We start from the raw sequence: 8,471 nt of genomic DNA on the forward strand, positions 1-8,471 counted from the left end.
CAACTTTGAACAACTTCAACACAAACAGCCATAGGTAACATGAATATGTATATGTTTTTTGACATAAAAATATTACTGTTTTGCCAATTATTTTCAGTTTATGGTGATGTTGTTACAGTGTAATTACACAAATTAATCAGCGACAGGTACTTAATATAGGGTTATGGTTAGGATTTGGTTTCATAATTTACTGTTATCACTAAAATAAGTATATGTAATGTGTAACTCTCACCTTAAAATAAACTGCTACCATATTTCCCTTGGCACATACAACAGGTTAGATATTCATTACCAAAACCTAATGGCATGAGATTCAAAAAGATGTCTCAAAATAATATTATTGCATTTAAAGTTTTATTCTTTTACATTCCCGAAAACAAACAAACCAAACAAAAAGTTTGGTATATTAGTGCCTTTTATTATTTGCTTTAATGACATGTCTTCCCAAGTGATTAACTCATCCCATTTAAATTTACTTAGTACTAACAATCTAAACAAGGAGATAAAGTAGTCTTGGTGTGAAATATCATTTGTATGATGTCAGCGTAACACTCTTTAACACTATATGTGCGTGAAAGTGGTTAGATGTGCATGTACTGTAGAAATCTATCAGAACTAGCTGCAAAAGACAACTTTTGGCACATACATTAATCCAACATGGGCAGGAACCCCTAAATCCCATTCATTAAATTAGTGCAGTTTCACTATCAAAATACACTCCATCATATCAGCCATTAAAACAGCTCATTTGTTGACTATAAACCTAAACAATTCTGTTTCAACCAATGGTCTTCAATCATGGTCCAGCACTGCACATGATGGATGTCTCCAGTTCATCCGGTTCAGGTCTTGGAGCCTCCGCCATTAAATTGATGATATAAATCAGGTGGGACATCCAAAATGTGTAGCCCTACATGGGGACTTCCTGAGAACAACTGCTCTAAACAGCATTAAATTCACCGAAAGCACATTGTTTGCAGTCGCAAGGCATGTAATGTCAGTTGCACATTTGATTTTGTACTTCTTACAGAATTTGTTTGAATGTTTATAACATATTTTACTTCAGCTGTTCATTTCTTAAGTTAAACTCTTTCTATTGTAAACAACAACCTTGCGCCTCTCTTTTTTGTCTATACTTCCAGTGCTGTCCATTCACGGTTGGCGTTCAGTCACCGAATCCAGTGTTACACGATGATTTTAAGGACTCGCTAAGGAACTTGATTAGATTAACTTTAATGCAGGTAGATAACATGTCAAATACAAAAAAACATAATCATAAAAATCAGTATTAGAAATAGATACGCTTTTAAAAATACATCTTCACGTGGAGTTCATGGAATCCAGTATGAAATCTTTGGGGCTAAACAGTCCAAACCCTCTTTGTTCTTTGACTTGTTTGTGTCCAAAGGACCGAAGGTGTCTCTTTAAAGGAGAGACTCGATCTTACTGCTTAAGTCCCCTCCGAGAGAGTCTCCCAGGTCAAAGAGTTGATCGATGTTGACCGTTGAGCTACAGAGGAAGTCAGGACGGTTGGCCTCGTCCACCTCCGACCAGGGACTCTGCAGAAAAGCTGTGGCCAGGAAAGTTTCCTCATCAAAGTCTACTTCGCTGCTCCTCTGGGTTTCCATCAGCACGTGGCTCTCAACGACACCTCCAGGAGCTTCCAGGGGGCTGATATGGGTGCCCCTAATCATCAAGTCCTCATCACGTGGTATGGGGCTCAACGGACTCCCTTCATTCAAGCTCAATTCTCCATTCAGGGCCGAGTCAAGCAGGGCGTCCCAGTCAAAGTTGCCCTTCAGGGAGCTTAAGTCCTCCTGCTCGTCCATGGCCAGCAGCGGAGAGCTTGAGCGTCGTGGAGCTTTGCTCCCACCAGTCCTGTGGCCGTACGGCTGTTTCCTCTTGCTGCCCTTCCCTGAAACCCAACAACCCAACATGGTGGCTTCAGTCAAACGAGGGTCCCAGTTCTGATCTGCTCCCGTGGCTTCCTCAAACTCTTTCAGGAGCTGCTGGGACTCAGGACTCACGCAAAGGCTTCTGGCCATTCCTGCGGTGGCTGCAGCTTGTCCGGCATGAGAGTTCATCCTGAGGCGGTTCTGGAGAGCTGGGTTGATTTGCACAGGAGGCATCCTGCGCTTCTTGTAGGCACCGTTGAGGAGACGCTCTGCGTACTGGGGGTCGATCTTCCAGAAGCCACCTTTTCCTGGCTCATCCTTTTGTCTCGGGACTTTTATAAAGCATTTGTTCAATGACAGATTGTGGCGGATGGAATTCTGCAATTATGAATGAGAAAATCAATGATAAATTTATTAATCTCTAGTTCAGTTACTAATCTACAGCTCACTTGTGTGTTGGTATTTGGCATGATGCACTTAAACACATGGAAATACCATGTGAAACACATTGAGTACAGTTTTTTTCTTTTGTGGGCATATTTCTTAATGAACAACAACTTTGGGCAGGACATATATTGTAGGGGTTGGTTGTTTTAAGGCTTGGTTGTTTTTAGGCTTTAGTTTTCACATCCATTAACCATGACATGTAACACTTTACAAGAAGGTTCAATTTGTTAATATTAATGCATTAAGTACACTGAATATTGGTATCAGAAATTGCTACCTATATTTTACAAATAATTACAAAGAAACAGCAACTTAAGGCCTGTTCACACCTAGACGATAACTATATTATCGTCCACACTAATGCACAATATTGTTCTGTTTATTATAAGCTTGTGCTGCAGCTTTGTCATCTGCCTCTTTAAATGCTCAAGCTCTTTAAAGCAGGATGGATTCTGATTGGCTGTCAATGTTTTTACCGTTTGTCAGCTGGAAAAAAAACGATAAGGTTCCTCTGTGTTGTTATCGTTATAGCGGTGATGTGGATTCTGCTATTCTTTTCAACCCTGGCTCATCTGAAATGTCCACCGAGTGGCGCTAAAAGCGTGTTCAGTTTTTTCCGAAACAGATGAACGTAAATATGGTACGTTTTATATTACATTGGTTTTGTACGTATCACCGCAGTTCTGATTTGAAATGACCGGTGAGTGGCGCTAAAAGTGTAATGCTCCATTACATTTTAAAATAATGTACCATCTACACTACACCTAAACCTACCCAATAGTGTTACCAAAAGCAAAAAGCTTGTTTTTGATCTCTCATCTTTGAGCTCTTTTATCGTGAGTCATTTTTCACGGGGTTCGTACCAAAGTCCCTTTAAGACAAGTCATTTCACTCGGCGGCCATCTTTGAAACGCCTCTCGGGCATGCAAGTGCAGCTTCTATCTCTTTGAATGGGGAAACATCAAATTCTCTAAAGCTGTTTGTCAAGCTTTCGATTAAATTTAATATTTGAAATCACCAATGAAATCTGACAACAACTGTCTCATAAATTTTGTTTCTGAACGCTTGAATCATGACAAAAAAGGCATTTTTTCAGGCTAGATCAAGCTAATGCGCATGCGCAGTCCTAACTGCACGTCTCTATAGGAAGCGCGCGTCTGACTGTTTCTATAGGAACCGGAGCTTCTAGCAGCTGCTGCAGTGACGCGATGACTTTACCAATCGGCGACTGGCTCTTATTTAGAAGGCGGGACTTATTCCGCCATATTGCACGTTGCACTTTCTTCCATTCAAAACAATACGAGTGACACGTCTTGTGTTATTCTATAGTCTTTGTTCGTACCCAAGGTTTACACATCCTAAGTACAATTTTGTACCAGCTGAGCTACTGAGCAAGCTTGTTACGTCAGAAAAGCAAAATTTAGTGATAATGTAGTGATCTGAAATGCAGTGATATACAGGCCTGTGTATTGGCGTATGTTGTGTTTTGCAAAAAATATTTCCACAGGTATGTTTTTCTATGAGATCAGGTTGATTCTTTTATATTTAGAACGATTTTTAAAGCTTTTTTTTTTTTTTTCCGGAGCCGATAGCCTCGTGGGCAGAGCTCCAATATGTAGCACAATTGCGCTTCGGCGACCCGAGTTCCACTTTGCTTCCTGTCTACTCTACCACAATCAGTGTTGGGTAAGTTACTCTAAAAAGTAATTAATTTCTAGCTACTAATTACTTCTTCAACAGTGTGATTAGATTACTGTACTAATTACTATCTCTAAAACGTTTTCGATTACTTATTATAATTACTTTCTAAATCCCGTATCAACTTCGACTAGTTGAACAATACAAGGATGGACATGGAACTGCTCTTTTAATGCTTTCAAATAAATAATATAAAATTGCATAAATTATTCTTGAACTGACTAAAGTGTGTAAAGGGAGAAGGTTACATTAGAAGCATACATTTAACGTTAAATTCTGATGTTAAATCCATTATAGTTTTATATAGATTTGCTCTATAGCCTATACAGTATTTAATGCAATTACATCAGAAGTAATTGTAATTAAATTACAGAAAAATTAAGAGTAATACCTTTAATTTTTTCAAGGGAAAAGTAATTAAATTACAGTAATTAGATTACTTACTAATTAATTACACCCAACACTGATCGCAATAAATGCAAAAAACGCAATAATACAATTGTATTATATTGTTATAGTTATTGTCCTTGGTGTGAACGGGCATTAATTTTGAAATTTTGAAGTAGAAAGACTGAAATAGTATTTTCTTTTAAAACATACTTCATGTTTTAATTGCAACTTCAAAAAATCTTTTTTTTTTATAGTGTGTCATAAACAACGAAAAATACTTTTACATCATTTATCAGTCTAGGTCACTGATAATTTCTACAAATACTAATACATTTTTAATATTTGAACATTATTAACATGTATACAACATTTACAATTAGTAGAAATGTATTAAATGTGCATTTACATTTACTGCCACTCAACTAAATTTTGGAGGCAAAATCTAAAAATCTGCGCAACTGGGAATTTGTGTATTAAGTTTTTCATGCAAATTTGCCACGTTCACCAACAGAATTGAAAGTGACTTGTGTGAGCGGTGGAGTGAACAATAGTATATTCATAAATTAGCAATAATTAAATTAATAAATTCTGTAAAAAGAAATGTGCTATTTCATATTTCCTAACGCATTAACTATGTTAACAAATTGAACCTTACTGTAAAGTGTTACCTCATTTGCTATACTTGCTAAGTAGGTGGCATTATGGCGAGGGACATTCTAAAGAGCATTTGATTGGACAAATATTTAGTTATGCAAATGAGTTCAAACTGCATCATTGATTTTTGTGGACCATTTCCTAGAAGAGGAAAACTGTATATTTTTTTAAAAGTCTATCAACATACATGCATGTGCTAAATGATACATTTGCCAACTTTCAGTAGTATGCAAGACTGCAAAGCTAATAAAGATGGACTAATAGCCACAAATTGTCCAAAATGTCCAATTTTAAAGACCTCCACTGTGTATCAATATACGCCAACCACCACAAGCTAATTACGTTTAAATGAAGCACTGACCTCCTGACCCTGGTTAACCATTGTTTTGAGTTAAATTATCAAAAAACTGAACGAATGTCTGTGTTTTCTTCAGAGAAAAGGAGGTTATGGCTAAGGGGTTAATTAATAATTCACCAACAACTAAATCTTTGTAGAAATCCCCCCTTTTTTTCTGTAAATATCCAACTTATGAGCTCATTCTTCCTCCTCGCCTCATGAACATGCTTCAAAAGGGGACAAATGTATCTTTTTTTGCACTACACCTAAAGTAGGATTGCACTTTTGCTGCTGTTCTTACATCTGAGCACACTTCATTAGCCGTATACAACTCCTCTACTCTGTCATCACAAACTCAAGCCTCTAAACAACAGCTTTCTGAAAGGTTTCTGTTGGTCTCTCTCCAATACACAATCTACTTCAGCAGGTGCTACAAGAAGGCTTTCTCTCTCTCCAGCCTGCTCAAACAACAGCAAAACACCCTCTTTGACATTTGCCAGAAATGCAAATGACGCATGAGCCATCTATTAGGTGCATCTTTTAAGTGTAAATGAATGGATTTTGTGACACTGAAACAGCTGTAAGGTTATTGCGACTCACCTGCCAAGTGGGGTCTGCGTGGCGGAAGTAGCAGAAGTTGTCCGTGATCCATTTGTAGATGCATGATAGGGTGATTTTGGTTTTCTTACTGGCCTGCATGGCCATGCAGATGAGAGTTGCGTACGAGTACGGTGGCTTGATATGAGGGTTGGTCTTATAATCGACTTCATCTGGACAGTGTCCATGGGCGACCAGGCTGGGTAGAGCCGACAAGGACGGCACCCTGTAGAAAGACGCCGCCGTGGGTTTGCCCGGGGTCAGCGGCATCCCTATAGAGGCCGGGTCTCCTGCTAAAGGAGATGCGGGTGCATCCGAGCCCACTTGGCTCCCGAAGAAGTGACTCTGGTGGTGGCTGGACTGGGACGCACTGGCGTTGAGGATGGAGAACTCCTGCAGCCACTGGAGGCTGGTCAGGCTGTCGTCCAGATTGTCGGAGCTGCAGCTGCTGCTGTTGCACTCGACTGATCCGCGGTCCAGCTGCTCGGCCTGAGCGGCGGCCGTGACCACCTCCTCCTCCAGCCCCACTGAACCCTCCGGCCAGGGCTCATCCGTGTAACTCATGGACAGCATGGTCCTTTCCCAGCCCAATCCTGAGGAGACAATAAGGTTTGCTTTCATTATAGGGAGCTGTTGGAAGGCATGTTGCTTTATTTGGATTCTCCGGCTTATAGAGGTCATAGAACTTTCCGGAAACTCCACAGGTCACTCTTTACGGCATCTCATAACTGGACACACAATAGAGCAGATCCCAAAACACTAACATTCCTCAGCATGGCAGGTGCATCAGGACGTTCATAAAATATTATGTTTTGCCTTCAATATTCAAGCATGTTGGTATAGCGTCCTTGTTACATGTACTTGCCATATAGTAATAACAGCAAATTATGCATGTAAGTCACTTTGCATAAAAGCGTCCACTAAATTATTAAATGTAAAGTAAATGTAATAACATGCAACTAAACCAAACCCTAACCCTATACTAAGTACATGTTACTCATTACTTCAATGTTTAATTACAATGTAACAAGGTAAATTGTGACCTAAATGGGTTAGACTTTATTTTTAAGGTGTCCTTGTTACAGTGTAATTATACATTTATGTACCAAGTAATATTAATTAACATGTACTTACTATAGGGTTAGAGAAAGGATTAAGTTTGGTTTAGGGTTATTTGTATGCATCATTTTTAGTTATTACTATAGTAATAACATGTAACATGTGTAACAAAGACACTGTAAAATAAAGTTTTACCCTAAAATGTTTAGTTTAACTCAATAAATTATTATTACTATTATGAAGTAAGTTTACTTAGTTCTCCTTTTTAGCTCTACATTTTTATTATTATTAGCTATTATCATTTTAATATTTATCAGATAACGCATTTTATAATTTTATCACGCACATCTGACTAATACTTTATGTTATATAAACACATTTTTGGGATGATAATACGTTATGTTGTCGTGTCTACTCAAACAGGAAAAACTTGCATCAACTCACCTGTCTTTACCGATAGGAACCTTGAGTGACAGGGAAATAACATCCAATAACACAGAGAAAAAAACTTTATCCGATTAAGCCGAAATAACTTCCAGACGTGCAGCTCCTGGAGAATGTGCCTCTGCGCGTCTCAGTTCAAGGTCTCCAGGGCAGCAGAAGCTCCGGGGCCAGTTTAATACCTGCTGCAGGACGTTTGTCCGGTCACCCCAGCAACGGCGCACCCCCTTGTAAACAGCTTCCCGTTCTTCTATTGGTCGCGTGGTTGTTATGGTGATGGGGCTAATAATCGCGAGCGCACAGGTTTGTGAACGTTACACACGTTCGCTTCTCGTTGAAGAGAAAAGGGCGACAGAAACGATACTTTACAAACGAGAGACGAGAAAAACACATTATGTTGTTTATAATGAAATTATATAAAATAACAATGAAATGACAAACGAAAACAAAGTGAAATGCACATTCCAGTCACCTGTATACTTTTGAAATCAACAAGAAGAATGATTTTGGTAGGCTATCTATTATTTTTTTTCATGATTTTTAATGTCCTTTTTAATAACCAGTTTGAACAATGCCTAATAATATAGGCCTAGTTGTTACTTTAAAGAGTTATTTCTACTTGATCTGACCCTTAAAATGACTTTGGGCATCCTAACTCTTATAAAAATTAACCATGGTTTTACTATAGTAAAACTGTAGTAACAATGACTGTGGTAAAACCGTGGTTATTTTTGTAGTTACTATGATTTTACTGCAAGAATCATAGTTAAATCATGGTTACTGTGGTAAAACCGTGGTTATTTTTGTAGTTACTATGATTTTACAGCAAGAATCATAGTTAAACCATGGTTACTGTTGTAAAACCGTGGTTATTTTTGTAGTTACTATGATTTTACTGCAAGAATCATAGTTAAACCATGGTTACTGTGGCAAAACCGTGGCTATTTTTGTAG

The 8,471-nt window shown here is 38.5% G+C and overlaps 1 protein-coding gene across 1 annotated transcript; it reads right to left on the bottom strand.

The window, feature by feature from the left end:
• Positions 1-332: 332 nt before the first annotated feature.
• Positions 333-7,680, bottom strand: foxj1a (forkhead box J1a). The gene is made up of 3 exons (XM_051888009.1): positions 7,522-7,680; positions 6,022-6,611; positions 333-2,273 (listed from the first exon to the last, which is right to left on the bottom strand). The coding sequence occupies exons 1-3, from the start codon at positions 7,562-7,564 to the stop codon at positions 1,425-1,427; spliced, it is 1,482 nt and encodes a 493-aa protein (XP_051743969.1). The 5' UTR covers positions 7,565-7,680; the 3' UTR covers positions 333-1,424.
• Between the last annotated feature and the right edge of the window lie 791 nt (positions 7,681-8,471).

This window comes from Ctenopharyngodon idella, chromosome 3 (genome assembly GCF_019924925.1).
Source record: "Ctenopharyngodon idella isolate HZGC_01 chromosome 3, HZGC01, whole genome shotgun sequence".
Taxonomy (NCBI): domain Eukaryota; kingdom Metazoa; phylum Chordata; class Actinopteri; order Cypriniformes; family Xenocyprididae; genus Ctenopharyngodon; species Ctenopharyngodon idella.

Excerpts from the sequence above, each read along its gene's own strand:
- foxj1a (XM_051888009.1), bottom strand. The coding sequence starts at position 7,564 with ATGTTATTTCCCTGTCACTCAAGGTTCCTATCGGTAAAGACAG. Across the intron at positions 6,612-7,521 it reads GTTCCTATCGGTAAAGACAG|GATTGGGCTGGGAAAGGACC; the intron begins GTGAGTTGATGC and ends TTGTCTCCTCAG. Across the intron at positions 2,274-6,021 it reads ACGCAGACCCCACTTGGCAG|AATTCCATCCGCCACAATCT; the intron begins GTGAGTCGCAAT and ends TCATAATTGCAG.